At 65.9% G+C, this 13828-nt stretch overlaps 4 protein-coding genes across 5 annotated transcripts; all 4 read right to left on the minus strand.

Annotated features, from left to right (window-relative positions):
* Window positions 1-10: 10 nt before the first annotated feature.
* Window positions 11-3482, minus strand: MLX (MAX dimerization protein MLX). Its single transcript, XM_051794565.1, has 8 exons — window positions 3250-3482; window positions 2953-2989; window positions 2752-2841; window positions 2331-2437; window positions 2050-2149; window positions 1689-1788; window positions 1258-1459; window positions 11-1162 (listed from the first exon to the last, which is right to left on the minus strand). Exons 1-8 carry the CDS (start codon window positions 3289-3291, stop codon window positions 1106-1108), a joined length of 735 nt encoding a protein of 244 aa, XP_051650525.1. The 5' UTR covers window positions 3292-3482; the 3' UTR covers window positions 11-1105.
* A 114-nt stretch (window positions 3483-3596) lies between these two features.
* Window positions 3597-7581, minus strand: COASY (Coenzyme A synthase). Its single transcript, XM_051794563.1, has 9 exons — window positions 6936-7581; window positions 6418-6632; window positions 6139-6270; window positions 5748-5937; window positions 5316-5380; window positions 4599-4683; window positions 4354-4451; window positions 4127-4273; window positions 3597-3865 (listed from the first exon to the last, which is right to left on the minus strand). Exons 1-9 carry the CDS (start codon window positions 7549-7551, stop codon window positions 3797-3799), a joined length of 1617 nt encoding a protein of 538 aa, XP_051650523.1. The 5' UTR covers window positions 7552-7581; the 3' UTR covers window positions 3597-3796.
* A 126-nt stretch (window positions 7582-7707) lies between these two features.
* Window positions 7708-9655, minus strand: HSD17B1 (hydroxysteroid 17-beta dehydrogenase 1). Of its 2 annotated transcripts, XM_051794714.1 has the most exons (6): window positions 9270-9655; window positions 8942-9103; window positions 8508-8687; window positions 8338-8431; window positions 8048-8231; window positions 7708-7976 (listed from the first exon to the last, which is right to left on the minus strand). In XM_051794714.1, the coding sequence occupies exons 1-6, from the start codon at window positions 9364-9366 to the stop codon at window positions 7806-7808; spliced, it is 888 nt and encodes a 295-aa protein (XP_051650674.1). In that variant the 5' UTR covers window positions 9367-9655; the 3' UTR covers window positions 7708-7805. The 2 variants fall into 2 exon arrangements, with proteins under 2 accessions (XP_051650674.1, XP_051650673.1); XM_051794713.1 differs by having other exon boundaries at window positions 7708-8231; window positions 8338-8687.
* Window positions 9656-9752: 97 nt separating this feature from the next.
* Window positions 9753-13474, minus strand: NAGLU (N-acetyl-alpha-glucosaminidase). The gene is made up of 6 exons (XM_051794712.1): window positions 13045-13474; window positions 12771-12918; window positions 12550-12696; window positions 12289-12374; window positions 11859-12115; window positions 9753-11635 (listed from the first exon to the last, which is right to left on the minus strand). Exons 1-6 carry the CDS (start codon window positions 13446-13448, stop codon window positions 10419-10421), a joined length of 2259 nt encoding a protein of 752 aa, XP_051650672.1. The 5' UTR covers window positions 13449-13474; the 3' UTR covers window positions 9753-10418.
* Between the last annotated feature and the right edge of the window lie 354 nt (window positions 13475-13828).

Below are 13828 nucleotides of genomic sequence, written 5' to 3' on the forward strand. Positions count from 1 at the left end.
GAAAAATCACTAAAACATTCAGCAATATTTAATTACTTTTCTCAATAGAAAAATACATCACTTTCATGTGTGAGTCTGTAAAACTTCTCATCCTCCTCCCAAGGCAGGAAGCAACACTCCCTCCTCAGCTCTGGGAACAAAACAGCCTGAAATAAACACTCCCTGGCTGTGCCCCTGGAGCAGGAGCACAAACGTGGTTACAGAGAACAAATCCCACTATCCCATTACTCTGGGCAATGACCAACCATCAGCTGGGCAGAGCTGTGACCCAAACTGGGCGTGAGACAGGGGCAAAGGTGTCCCTGAGAGCAGCTGCCTGCACAGCTGGCACTGGCAGCACTCCAGGACCGTTTCAGTGATTTACAAAAATAAAAATCAAATCAAGGCTGGTCATGGATGTGTGTGTTTAAAAATTCTAAGGAGGGGCAGCAAGTGCAATGTGGCCACATTGTGCTGCAGCTGCAGAACATTCTGTGCAGCACAGCCACAGCCAACCCAAGAGGGAGCTGGATACAGTCCAGCGCTTGCAGGAACTTCCTGTGTCCCTACCAGGGAACCCACAGCTGCAGGAGCACCCTGGCACTGAGGGGCTCATCCTGCTGCCAGCACTGACAGGCTCTCCCAGAACACATCTGCCTCAAAGGGAGGGGGGAGACAGCCCAGAAGTTGGGGAGAATCTATTCCTACTGTTTCCCCAGAAACCCATCATTTTTAGCACACATTCATCACATTTCCCCAGCCAGGGTCAGCGGGGCTGTCAGAGGCCTGAGGGCACAGAGCAGAGCTGCTCCGGGGTCAGCTCTGCAGGGAGAGTCGGTGGCACAGGCAACCTCACAGCACTGCCTGAGCCACAGACTCTGCCCTCACTCCTCTGCTCCACATTCCCTTTGCCTCCCCTCTTGCCCAGTCCCTACCAAGACTCGGTAACACCGAGCAGAGCAGCTGTGTCTGCACGGCCACCGTTGGGCTTCGGAGGGAATACAATAAATAATTCAGAAAAGCTCAAAAACAGCCACGAGGGAGAGGGCCCAGGAGGGTGCCTGTCCCCCAGGCCCGTAGGCAGGAGGTGCCCTGTCCCCACAGGCACAGAGGCAGTGGAGGAGGCTCAGTAGAGCTGACTCTTCACCTGGTGCAGAACCCCGATGACAACGTCCCGCAGTGTCTGCAGCAGAGAGAGGACACGGTCAGTCAGTCTGTAGGGCAACAGCTGCCCCCATGCCACTGTCTCTCCCCCTGGGCCATGGCACCACTGCTCACCTGGGGCTTGCAGTGCTCCTCGATCCAGCTGAACACACACGCTGAGAGCTCCTGGAAACTTGTTACAGAGATGGAGGCATTGAAGGACTGGAACAGGGAATCCATGATGCCTTGGAAAACATTGAATTTCACTTCATCAGAGACCTGGTCCTTCCCTTCGTTTGGGTTGTCTTGATGAGCTTTCACAATCTGCTCATAGTTCCTGAAACAAGTACAGGGCCTCGAGGTCAGCAGTGAGGCGTCTGCACCCAGCTCCTGCTCCTGGTTCTGAGCTCCTGCTCCCAGCTCCCACACCCAGCTCCTGTGCTCAGCTCCAAGCTCCAGGCCTGTTCCCAGCCAGAGAACCTCTGGATGACCCCTGGCAGCTCTTCCCTGCAAGGACATGGGGGAACAGCAGGAGGAGGGCATGACCCTGACAGCTCTTCCCTTACACTTTCATGATCTTCAAGGCCATCACATCTTTCCTGAGGGTAGAAACTTCCTCCTCCTGCTTCTTCTTTTCCTTGTGCAGGAACTGGATGTAGTCAATGGCTGAGCATGAAAACAGAGAGTGAGGATTTGGGAGCACACACAGGCCCCTGAGACCCCCACGGGAGGTGCCCAAGCAAGGGCAGCATCAGCTTCCACTGCAGCCTGCGGACAGGCAGGTGCAGGTGAGCAGCACCTGAGCCCCCCAGAGCTTCATCGCACCACAAGGTCCCAAGGTGCTGAACTCTGCCCTGCACAGCTCTAGGGAGGCATTCTGGGGGATTGACAGCAACCCCTTCCATCTCCCCACCCCTTGGGACTCACTTTTCTGGAGGACAATGGCCTTGCTCAGCTTCTGGGAGCCGATAGAGAAATCCTGCTGCTCGCAGGTGGGGACGATGGCCTGCAGGTCATCGTAGCCTTTCTGGGGGGAAGCAGAGCCACAGCACGTGGAGTTCACCCTGTGGGGCTGGGCCCACACCCAGCTCCCACCACACAGCCCATCAGGGCCAGGGCAGCTCCCAGCACACGAGGAGCCTCCTGGAGAGGGCAGATCCAGCAGCTCAACAGGGGCAGTGCTGGGTGGGATATGGCTCTCCCCTCACCTTGATGGCATCACGGCGCTTCTGCTCAGCCTGGGTGTGTGCGCGGCGGCGCCGGTCCTTGTACGACTCCTTGTAGGGCTCCTGGTGGTAGTCGCTGTCCTCGTCGTCTGTGGGGACAGGGCACGGCCCGGGGTTGAGGAAGCAGAGGCACGAGGGGGCTGTGGCAGCTCTGGGCCCAGCACAGCCCCTGCCCACTCAGCTCCTGCAGGCTGGGCCAGGGACAGTGCCCCGAGGGGCTCCACCGACCTCTCCCCTCTCCCTGTGGAGCTGCACAGGAGGCACCTGCTGTTTCCACCACCTCCCTCCTCCTCCTCAGGGTGGGAACCCTGCCCAGCCCCCTTAGCGCAGGGCAGAGCTGGAGCCCAGCAGGTGCTGGGCTCCCCCAAAAGCAGAGACCGCGGTCCCGGGGGCCAAACCCCACCTGTGTTGGGGACAGAGGAGGCGCTGGTAGAGCCGATGCTGTTGGCCCGGGACACTATGCTGCTTTTCCGGGCGTTCTCCATGAAGAGCGCTGAAACAAGAGTGTCCCGGGGTCAGTGCCCAGCGCGGGGTGTCACCGGACGCAGGAACAGGGGGTGTCCCCGGGTGGCCGCTGCCACCCTGGCGCGGGGGTGGCACCTACCGGAGTCCAGGCCATTGTCGCCGTAGGCCGCGTCCACCTGCGCGGGGCCGGTGGAAACACGTCAGTGGGGCCGGGCTGCGACCGCGGCCTGGCCCCCGAAGGCTCCCCGGACCCGCCCGAGCAGTGCCCGCCACCCCCGGGCTGCGTCCCCGCTGGGATCTCCGGCCGCCCCCTCCCACACAGGCAGCGATCCCCCGCGCGCTCCTCGCCCCGGCGCTCACCCCGCCCGCCTGCCCGCCCTCCATGGCGCCCGCCCGTCGCCCCGTGGCCCCGGCGGCGCTCCCGGCCCGGCCCCACCTTCCCCCACGGGTCCTCGCCCCCGCCCGGCGGCTCCGCCATCTTCCGCCCGCCCGGTCATGTGACCGCCGCGGGGGCCGACGGGAATCGCGCCCCGCCGCGCGCCACCAGGGGGCGCCCGTGCCTCTGTGTGGGTGTGACGTCATGGCCAGGACACCGTCACTGTGACGCAATCTTCAGTGACGTCATCGCTGCCGTGCGTCCCCAGTGCGGCACCCCCGAGCCCCGCAGCGCCGGGGGCCACGCCCATAATGGGAGCTGGGAGGGGCCGGGGGCAGCGGAGCCCCTGTGGAGGTGGGTGGGGGGACAGAACTGGCACAGTGACACGAGACCGGCACACGGACATGCACAGTGGGAGCAGCCTCTTTACTGGCGCCCAGCGGGGCTCAGCCCTGCAGGGTCCCCTGCACTGGGGCACGTCAGGACGCCCCGGCCCCTCCATGGAGCCGGATGGGCTCAGTGGGCTCGGTCCCGCGCTGCTCTGTCCGCCGGCTCTCGCAGGGCAGTGGTGGACACAGACCCTCCCAGGGCCATGCAGGACTGCCCCTCACAGGTGGGGGTCATGGCCGGGCTCTGGGCGCAAGCGTTGCTGCAGCAGGTCCCAGGCCTTCTGCACCTGCCAGAGAACCACCCAGGGCAGCACCTCAGAGCCCACGGACCCCGAGAGCGGCACCTTGGCACAGGGTCATGCAAGGGTCCCATGCCTCCTATCCCTTCCCAGCTGCATCTACACCCCCAAATCCCTCCCTTGTGGCCGTGTCCAGAGGCAGCCTCGATGGTGAGAGCACACCCAGGCACACAGTGCCCAGCCCAGGCACAGCACTGAGCCCTCTGGTCCCCCAGGACACCCCCAGTGCTGCAGCAGCCCTGGGCTCACCTGCTGCCGGGTGACATCTGGCTCCCAGAGGGTGCAGAGCACCACCTGTGCCCACTCCACCCGCTGCCTGTTGGTCATCTGGCTCTGCAGCCGGCAGCGAGCGGCCTCCTCGCTCAGCCCATCCCTGGCCACAATGCGCCTCACGGCCTGGCAGGGGCAGAGGGGACACTCAGGGGAGGCTGAGGACCAGCTCTGGCAGCGAGCGAGGGGCCCAGGGCATGGCTCACCTCCTCCTCTGGGATGATGGCCGTCCACACCTCGTGGACCATGTCCTGCCACCCGGCCTCCAGCAGCACAGCAGCATCCAGCACACACACGGCCTTCCCTGCGGAAGAAGGGCATTCCTCAGCACCTGGCCATGGATGGAGCGATGGCTCCTCAGCTCTGGCCCAGCCTGGGCTCAGCTTCCCCCTTCCAGCAGCACAGACACTTCACTGATGAGCTGAGGCTGCGATGGAGCTGCCCCCATTACCTTGAGAGTCGGCCTCCCGGATCTGCTCCCTCGCCATCCGGGCTATCTCAGGCCACACAATGTCTGTCAGGCTCTTCAGCCGCTCCTACAAAGGACCAGGGCAGGATTCAGGATTTGGTCCTTTACCCTCAGAACTCCTGAGCAGCCAACAAGGGGATGGTGGCTGTCAGCAGTCAGGGGGCACCCAGGAAGGTGGGGGGGGTATTATTTTCCTTGCCCTGCCAGGCATAGCAGACCCTTGGTCTCTGCTGCCCCTCAGCACAGTGAGGTCCCGGTGCAGCAGCACCCACATGAGACCCATCCACCTAGGGGACCCCTCAAGCTGCCTCCACCTGGGGCTGGGGCAGCACCGGAGCCACAGGCTGAGCACTGGCCCCACCAGCAAGGTCAGGTGTCACTGAGCTCCCTCGGGTACAAGGGGCAGAGAGCACCAGCTCCACATACGTCAGGGCTGTTGCTCCACACTGGGTGAAGGAAAAGCATGGCATAGAGGGGACAGGGATGAGGAGACAGCAGCAGCTGCAGGGCAAGAGGACTATGTCCAGCACAGCTGCTGACTCAGCTACAGAGACAGATCTGTCCTGCCCTGTCACTGACAGGAAATGTAGCCAGGAGGGTGTCATCAGTTCAAAGGACTGAAAACTAAAAAGCCTCAACAGAAGGGGAGAGCTCCCCTGGCTCATGGGATTAAACACTGAGTCTCCGTGCTGCTTCTACCTGGTTTCCAAACACTTTGGCCCCAAGGACTTTCCTGTTAATCGTCCCATCTTCATTCAAGATCTCTGCAAGACAGAAGCACAACAGGTTTGGCAGGAACAAACCCAACTCCCATCCCTGGGGCAAACCTGGGTCAGGGAAACATCTTTGGCACAGGGCTCTCAACAGGACACAGAAAGGGCCTGTAAGATCTGACCTGGCAGCTCTTCACCTGACTCATGAAAAGGACAGGGGAGAGCTCATCCCAGGCAAACAGCAGCCCAGTTCAGCCTTCCCCACCAGCAGTTCTGACATGGGACACACGACATTTGGGGAGCCCAAAACCCATGGGACAGGAGGGGGACACAGGCCAGGGCTCCTTGGGATGTTGGGACACTCCTCCCTCCCCCTCCTCCTCCTCCCAGTCCTTCCCACAACCTCTGGTGGCTCTACCTGCCCCAAAGGCTGCCACTACTTGCTCGTAGGCTGGGCCACCGGGGACATAGACGGCGTGGCCCAGCTTGTCAGCATCGATGACAAAGGCGCCCAGGTGCCCCAGGAGTTTGGCGATGGAGGTTTTCCCACTCCCAGTGCCCCCAGTGAGCCCAATCACATACGGGCGTGATGGCAAGGCCGGGTCTCGCTAAGGGAAGAAGGAAAGCCATGGCAGCAAACGGAGGACTGGGCTTTGCTGGAGAAGGATCCCAATGCCCCAGCCTGGAGATGGGCATGAAAGGATCTGGCCTGCAGAGCAGCAGGAGCATTGCCAAACTCTGTGGATCCCAAGGTTCCCACCCCTCCTCCCGGGCACACCGCTCCCATCACAGCCGTGGTTCTCCCTCACCCGTGGGGGCTGCAGCAGCGTCCCCAGCAGCCTCTGCCGGAGGCTGGAGGAGCTGATCTTCTCCTCCTCGTTCTGTTGGTGGTCAGGGTCCTTCATCAACTGGATCTCATGGAGAGCCAGCTCAGGGAGCCCCTGAGGAGAGAAGGAAGCCCCAGGGACCATCAGCTGTAGGAGTGTGGTGGGTGAAGGGGAGAGCTGAGACCCGATTTGCCCCCAGGCAGTGGCAGGCAAGGGCGAGAGGGGGGCAGGGGCAGCCCGGGGCTCCAGCACGGGAATTACGTTTTCAAGCCTCTTCCTATTCACAGCCTCCCCTCCCCGGCGGGTCTCCTCGCTGACCACCAGGCACTGCAGGTCGGGGTCTGTGACAGAGGGGCCGAAGGGGTCGGCCAGAGGCACGATGTCATATCTCAGCGAGGGCTTCACATCCTCCAGGAACTCGCGGAGCTTTGCTGCCCGCAGCTCGTAGGGCTCGATCAGCTCCGGCAGAACCTTGTCTACCAGGTGCCGGGAGGGTGGGGAAGCACAAGAGTCACAGAAAAACAAGACCAGGAGAAGGGAGACAAAACTCGTCTGTGACTTTGAGTGGCTGCTCCCTCCTGCCCTTGCTCCCGCTGCACCCACACACCTTGCTAGCTGTGGACAGGACACCAGGTCCCCACCGGCTACCCAGTGTCACCTTGCCTGGGCGGCACCGCTTTGGGTGGGTGGCTGCCAGGACCCCCCGTGTCAGCGGTCCCCCAGATCACCGCCCTGCCCCGGCCAGCACCGGGCTGACCCCTCGGCCACCCCGGACTCACGGCGGAGCAGGTCTCCGTCGGCCACCCCAGCCAGGAGCCGCCGCCGGGCCAGGAGGCAGCAGGCGCTGAGCAGGAGCCGGTGGGCGCCGTGGAGCCGGTCGAAGGTGCCGCCGACCGCCACGTCCAAGAATTCGGGGAGCGTCGCGTCGGGATCCTGCTCGGGGTCCCCCTCGGGGTCCCCGCCGCCGGTGTCCTCGCCCAGCAGCATCGCGGGCAGGCTCGGCGGGCAGCCGTACACGGCCGCGGCCAGGCGCTGCAGCCCGAGCTGCACCGGCTCCGGCGGCCCCGGCGCCTCGGCGGCGGCCGCCAGCAAGACACGGGGCGGCCGTGCCAGGCGGCGGCCGGGGCCGAGCAGGACGCGCAGGTCCAGCCCCCGCCGCGCCGCCGCCGCCTCGTACAGCGCGGCCAGAGCCCGCAGCAGCGCGGGGCCCGCGGGCGGCACGGCGTGGCCGGGGCCGGGACCGGCGGGGCCGCTCAGCCGCAGCCCCGGCTGCAGGTGCACGTACAGCGGCCCCGCCACCAGCCCCGCCGCCGCCGCCACCAGCCCCGCCGCCCGCCGGGGCAGCGCGGGCAGCGGCGCCGTCAGCACCAGCAGCCCCGAGGGGAAGGGCGGCATCGCCCCGCCGGATGCACCGCCGACCGGAACGGGGACGGGACCGGCACCGGAACGGCACCGCCTCCCGGGCAGCCCCGGCGCGGCTCCGCCCGCGGGAGGAGGAGACCGGCAGGCCCGGCCCCAGCGCGGCCCCGCCCGGCCGAGACTGAGCGACAGGGACGGAGCCGGAGCTGTGCGGATGCAAAGGGCTTTATTGGGGACACGGCAGGACCGATCCCCCACGGCAGCGGGTCCCGGTGTCCCGGCGGCTCCGCTCAGGGCTGGTCCCCGCTGACTTCGCTGCCGCCGAACACGAAGTCGTGCATGGCGCGGACGTACGCGGAGCCGTCGGGGCTGCCGAGCCGCAGGCGCCAAAGCGGGGCGAGGAGCTGGGTGCTGGCGCAGCGCAGGGGCGGGCAGAGGCTGACGATGGCCTCCAGGAACACCTGGCACCGCAGAGGGGTCAGAGCCGTCCCCGGCGCGGCTCCACGGCCACCCCCGTCCCGCGCGGACTGACCGGCAGGACGTCTTCCACCTCCTGGGCCGTGTCGCGGAAGAGGCTTTGGCAGTGCTGCAGGTATCGGCGGTACAGCCCCCGCGTCTCGGCGTCCAGGCCCTCCAGCTCGCTGCCCTCGGGGTCCGGGCACTGTAGGTTGGCCAGGAAGCTGGTGTGGACGGGCCCGCACTCCACCAGTGTCACGCTGCGGGGAGGAGCGCGTGAGATGACACCGTATCCCCGCCCTGGCATCTCCCCGTCCCGGTGGGCGGTCTGCAGGATCCAGCCCCCGCGGCACCGCCGGCACTCACTGGATGTTGAAGGGGCGCAGGACGATGGCCAGGCTCTCGCACAGCCCCTCCACCGCAAACTTGCTGGCGCAGTACACGGCATTGAAGGGTAGCCCTGGGGCAGAGCCGCACCCTGAGCACCGGGGCTCTTCCCCGCGGCTCCCCACGCCCCAGGGTGCCGGGTGTCCCACCTTGCAGCCCGCCGATGCTGCTGGAAACAATGATCCGCCCGGCCCTGCGACGCTTCATGGCAGGCAGGAATGCCTGGATGGTGCGGACGGCCCCAAAGAAGTTCACATCGAAGAGGGTTTTCATGGCCTGATCGGAGCAGGTCTCCAGAGGTCCCATCAGTCCCACCCCCGCGTTGCAGACTGCTGGGCAAGGTGCAGTCAGCCAGGCACTGCAGCCCCCACACACCACCGAGTGCTAGAAGGCAGGAATGGGGGGGCCTTTCCGTGCTGATGAGCCCTTGGCACCCCCAAGCCCATCTCCTGCACGCCTGCCCCACTGAACATGTCCTATCCCAGCCCCAGGATACTGGCATCTATATTTTGGGAGGCTTGTGACCCTGGAGATGTCCCCCCAGCCACCCAAGGGACAGCGGGGGTAACGGGAAGAGTCATACCCAGCACGTCCAGGCGCTGCTCCTGCACCCGCTGCACGGCGGCTGCCAGTGAGTGTGGGTCGGTGACATCGAGCTGCAGGACCTCCAGCGTGTCAGGGCAGTGGCTGCCCAAGTGCTCCAGCAGCCGCTCGCCCTTGGCCAGGTCACGCATGGTGGCATAAACTGAGGAGAGAGCGTGGCCGTGGGCAGCGAGGCCACAGAGCCCACCCCCCACAGGCCTGACCCCAGCCCACCCCCAGGCACTGTCTGTCCTTGTTGAGGTGTTGCCTGGCCCAGCCCGGAGACCCCCAGGGGTGCTGGACCCCCCAGGGCAGCATTGTCCCTTTACCTTTGAAGCGGCGAGCGCTGTCGGCTGCCAGGCGTGCAGCCAGTCCCAGCCCGATGCCCGAGGAGCAGCCCGTGATCAGCACCGTGGTTCTCTCCATGGCAAGCGGTGCTGGCCGAGGGGGCTGTGCTGCTTAAAAGGGCTGGGATGGGGGTCCCTCCACCCCACACCACATTGTTGTGTCTGCTGCCTTATCTCAAGGCCCCTCCACAGACCTCCCTGCGCGTGCCTGGGGCTCCCTGCGCCTTGATGCTCTCGCAGGTGCTGCGATAACGACCCGCAGGGGGAGGCTCTGGGGCACAAGGGGAGCCGCAGCCCCGGGGAATCCACACCAGTCACCAGTCACGCTGTGCTGTGCCAGGCGCTCCAGCTCCCAGGACTTGCCTGGCAGTGCATTGTTCCTGCTATGTGGGCTTAGAGCCAAGCTGCTCCTCTACCCCTTGTGTTCCACACAGTCCTGCACTGGGGAGACGAGTTGGACACGCATAGGAGAAAAAAAGTCTTTATTTGCTCCACAGCTGGGCTCTACCTGAGCTCCAGCTGGAGAAAAGGCCTCAAAAACCACATCCTGATGGAGCACGGCCCCAGCAATGCTGCAGGAAATGCCACTAAGTCTTTTATGATACAGAAGGCACCAAACATGGGCAGGGCCATGCAGTACTGGGTCCCTGCAGGCACTGGGGTCCAGGGCTGCTCTGCCCCCACACCACTGCCACCTCCCTGTCTGCTTCTCCACCATCACTGCCCCTGCAAGCCAGCCAGGGTCCCACAGCAGGGACACGTCTGTCCTGACCCTCTGCAGAATCCCCGCAAGCTTCCAACTGGGAGCACTGGGGCAGCCCAGCTTTCCAGGGGATAGGCTCAGGGCAGACAGGCAGGGCTGGGCACAGAGCACAGTGCAGGATGTGTCCCTGGGGCACAGCCTGCCCCTCATCCATCTGCTAGCCCCCCTCAGGGCACGTCCTGCCTACACAGGAGAAACAAGGGGTCCAGGCTGGCTGGGTGCCACCAGGGTTCTGTGCCCCCCTTCCAGTACAGCCAAGACGCAGCCATCAGGTCAGGAGTTGCAGGAGCCTTGACCAGGAGGGCACGAGGGCTCTGCCCTCCCTTCCTCTCCCTTCCTGGGGGAGGCTCCGGAGGCACAGTCCAAAGTCATGCCAGCCCAGCCCGGCTGCGCCACAGGGCACTGGGGTAGTATTTGAGGAACAGCTTCCTGGAGATCTCCAGTGTGTCCCCAGCTGGCACGGCCGGGTAGCGCTTCTTATTGTAGACGAAGCCTCTCTCCACTTGGAAGACAGCCTGGTTGAACTCGTCCTGGTGGAAGGGGCGGCCCGAGTTGAGGCTTTCCACCAGCACAGAGACGAAGAGGCTCCAGCGCACTGCATAGTAGTCCAGCACCAGCCCCCCCAGCTGCTTGTTGGCATAGTCCAGGATGTTCCCACTGGGCCCCCAGAGCGTCACCTGGTTCCGGGCGTTCAGCTCGTACTGCTCTGCCTCCCGGTCGCTGGTGGCCATGGCACGGGCACCTTCCAGCCAGCGGCCGAGCAGGAAGAGGCTGTGGCTGGAGAGGAGGCCGTCCAGCTCGGGTAGCAGGTCGTACACCAGCACGCCACCGGCCGTCAGCAGCTCTGGCAGTGCGTGCCTCTGGAAGGCGCTGCGGATGTCCAGGTAGTAGTTGCTCACCAGCTGCTGGGCCGCCTGCCGCGTCACGTCCACCAGGTCGTAGCGGAAGAGGGGGCTGGAGCCCAGCTCGGCGCTGGCGCTCAGCAGCAGGCGCCAGGCCTCGTACACATCGCTGGCGTTGTACCAGAGCTCTGTGTCCATGTGCAGCGAGGGCCGGCGCACCAGCGGGCTGCGGTTGTGGTTGACGCAGACGCCGGTGCAGTTGTACACGCTGCGGAGGAGCAGGCGCCAGGCGCCGGCTGCAGCAGCGTTCGGGGCACCATAGCGGCGCTCGGCGTAGCGGGACACCCAGCTGGGGAGGTCGAGGGGCTCCTGTCGCCAGCCCAGCTCGTTCATCAGCTCGTACACCATGTCGTTCTGCTCGATACCCTCAGGCACCAGCCCTGTGCCCACCATGGTGGAGTTGGGGAAGCGCCGAGCCATGAAGGGGCCATGGTTGATGGCCTCCACGGTGCCGAAGAGGCCGTGGTTGCCCCCGAAGTTGTGCAGCATGCACCAGATGAAGGGTTGCCCGTAGAAGGACTCTGTCCACTGGTAGACAGGTTTGGACTCAGCAAAGAGGTCAAGAACAATCATCTTGCCGAGGGGCACACCGTGCAGGAGGGCCCGCACCTGTGCCGGGTGCCAGAAATCTGGCTGGTGCTGGAAGAGCCAGCCCTGCATCAGCCACAGTGCCTCGGGGTCAGCTGGGGATGGAGGAACACAGGGTGAGGTCCCCTCCAGGCAGGGCCCAGGAGGCCCTGGGGCCACTAGCCACCCCTCGTGGAAGGGGCTTTGAGGGTCTGGCACCAACGGGGTCTGTTGAGCGCAGGCAGCTCAGCGCTTGCATGGGGCCCACAGCCTCCTTCCCCAGCCCCAGTTATCCCACCTGGAGCCTCACAGCTGGGCCAGCACTGCACACTGACCCACCTCCTGTCATCGACCTGAAGACAGCATTGCTGACCCTCGAGAGATAGGCAGGGTCAGAGGAGAGGGGGGTCATCTCATTGAAGGTGTCGGCACTATAGACGTGGTCTGTGCCGAACTCCTTGATCAGCTCCTTCAGGAAGAGGGTCCCGATCACCTGGAACATGGGGTCCTCCGGGTCCAGCAGGTAGATACATGAGTAGGTGCAGTCGAAGTGGCTCCAGCCCCCCAGGCGAGTGGCATTCACACGTGGGAAGACCCTGCGCCAGAGGGCAGAGATGGGGATCAGGAACAGGGTGGGACAGGAGCACTGTGCCCCTGCAGGGACAGTGCACCCTCTCAGGGAAGCTGCAGGTGGGAGGTGCCATAGGTGCTGTTATGCCAAAGGTGTGACCCTGGAAAGGGCCCAGGGCAGAGCGAGGGCAGCACCTACCGAAGGATCCCCTGTGGCACATGGCCCGCGAAGGCTGGCAGCACTGTGGTCATCCCCAGGGAGCGCATCCGCTCCAGGATCCGGTACTGGGAGAGAGAAGGAGGGAGAGAGCAGGGAGAGAGAAGCCCACGCCTCCTCGCGAGGGGCTCCAAGAGCTGCTGGAGCTCGGGGAGAGACGCGGGGGTCCCCGAGGCTCCGTGAGTGCGGCCAGGGCAGGGGGTGGCAGGGGTCTGCCTCGGACAGGCAGGGCTGCTCTGGTACCTGCAGGTAGAGCTGTTTGAGGTGCCAGGCAGGCGGCAGTGGTCCGGCCCAGCGGCGGAGGTTCCCCATCCTGTTCCAGGCCAGGAACGCGGGGCCCGTGAAGTACTTGTCGATCTCCGACTGGTTCAGCCCGAGGTTGCGGTAAACCTGCGCCGGGCGCCGGGCGTCAGCCGGTCCCGGTGTCTCCCGGTCCCCGCCGCCCTCCCGGCCCCGCTCCTCACCCGCTGCCACACCGCCTCCTGCCCAGCGAAGGCCGGCGCCAGGTTGATGCCGCTCAGCGCCATCCAATCGATCTCCCGCTCCCAGCGCGCCCAGTCCCACCAGGCGAAGGAGTAGCTCTGGGCGCACACGTTCTGGTAGTAGCGGTACCTGCGGGAGCGGCGGAGGCTGCGCCCGGGCCGCCCCGCGCCCCCGGGGCCCCCGTTACATAACGGCGCCTTGTCCCGCGCTAACGAGGCGTGAGCGGCGCCGCGCGGCCCCGTTACCTGCCGTTACCTGCCGGGGGCGGCGGCGCGGATCTCGGCCCGCAGCCGCGGCAGCGGGTCGGGCAGGCGGAGCTGCGCCCCGGACCAGGACAGGTGGCAGCCGCAGAAGTCGCGCAGGTAGCGGTAGAGGCCGGCGGCCGCCGCCACGCCGCTGGAGCCCGTCACGGCCACGGCCACGGCGGCGCCGGGCGGCGACCACAGCCGGTACGCGTCGGGCCCGCCCGCCGCCAGCGCCGGCTCCACCGACAGCGACACGGCGGCGGCCCGCGGGCCGAGCAGGCGCCGCGCCAGCGCCCGCACCGCCGCCTCCTGCCGCGCGTCCCCCGCCCGCGCCGCCGCCGCCGCCAACAGGAGCAGAAACGGCAGCGCCAGCCCCGGTCCCGGTCCGGGTCCCAGTCCCCGCCGCGCCTCCATCGCAGCTTCCTTCCCCTGCGCCAGGCCCCGCCTCTCCCGGTACCGTCCCGCCTCTCCCGGCCCCGCGGCGCTGGGCGGGCCTGGCGGCGGGGCCGGGCCTGAGCGGGTACCGGGCACAGGGCGGAGCAGGGTTGGTTCAGTGGGCGGGCTCCGGCCCCTCGGAGCGGGGACATACCGGGCCAGGGCTGGGGACAGGCGCTGCCTGTGCCCCGGGGCCATCGCGGCCCCTTGCCCGGGCAGGGGGACCCCCGCGGGACGGGACCCCCGCCGGGGCTGCCCGGCCGGGGCGAGTCTGGCACCGGCAGCTCCGGACATTTCGCGTTTCCCACCCGTGACGGCTCCCCGCCCCTGGGGCAAACCGGGCCGGGGCGGTCCCGGAG

The sequence above is a fragment of the Manacus candei genome, unplaced genomic scaffold (assembly GCF_025592945.1).
Source record: "Manacus candei isolate 608988 ecotype Guabito, Panama unplaced genomic scaffold, ASM2559294v1 h1tg000040l, whole genome shotgun sequence".
NCBI classification, from domain to species: domain Eukaryota; kingdom Metazoa; phylum Chordata; class Aves; order Passeriformes; family Pipridae; genus Manacus; species Manacus candei.

Coding starts and splice junctions, on each gene's coding strand:
- COASY (XM_051794563.1), bottom strand. CDS start 7,551: ATGCCGCCCTTCCCCTCGGGGCTGCTGGTGCTGACGGCGCCGCTGCCC. Junction 5,381..5,747: donor AGTGGCAGCCTTTGGGGCAG/GTAGAGCCACCA, acceptor TCTGTCTTGCAG/AGATCTTGAATGAAGATGGG. Junction 4,452..4,598: donor CCGGGAGGCCGACTCTCAAG/GTAATGGGGGCA, acceptor CTTCTTCCGCAG/GGAAGGCCGTGTGTGTGCTG.
- MLX (XM_051794565.1), bottom strand. CDS start 3,291: ATGGCGGAGCCGCCGGGCGGGGGCGAGGACCCGTGGGGGAAG. Junction 2,842..2,952: donor CGACAATGGCCTGGACTCCG/GTAGGTGCCACC, acceptor CTCTTGTTTCAG/CGCTCTTCATGGAGAACGCC. Junction 1,789..2,049: donor GGCCATTGTCCTCCAGAAAA/GTGAGTCCCAAG, acceptor TTTCATGCTCAG/CCATTGACTACATCCAGTTC.
- HSD17B1 (XM_051794713.1), bottom strand. CDS start 9,366: ATGGAGAGAACCACGGTGCTGATCACGGGCTGCTCCTCGGGCATCGGG. Junction 9,104..9,269: donor CAGCGCTCGCCGCTTCAAAG/GTAAAGGGACAA, acceptor CTCTCTCCTCAG/TTTATGCCACCATGCGTGAC. Junction 8,688..8,941: donor GCAGCGCCTGGACGTGCTGG/GTATGACTCTTC, acceptor CTTGCCCAGCAG/TCTGCAACGCGGGGGTGGGA.
- NAGLU (XM_051794712.1), bottom strand. CDS start 13,448: ATGGAGGCGCGGCGGGGACTGGGACCCGGACCGGGACCGGGGCTGGCG. Junction 12,697..12,770: donor AGGAGGCGGTGTGGCAGCGG/GTGAGGAGCGGG, acceptor CGCCCGGCGCAG/GTTTACCGCAACCTCGGGCT. Junction 12,116..12,288: donor GTGCCACAGGGGATCCTTCG/GTAGGTGCTGCC, acceptor CCTCTGGCGCAG/GGTCTTCCCACGTGTGAATG.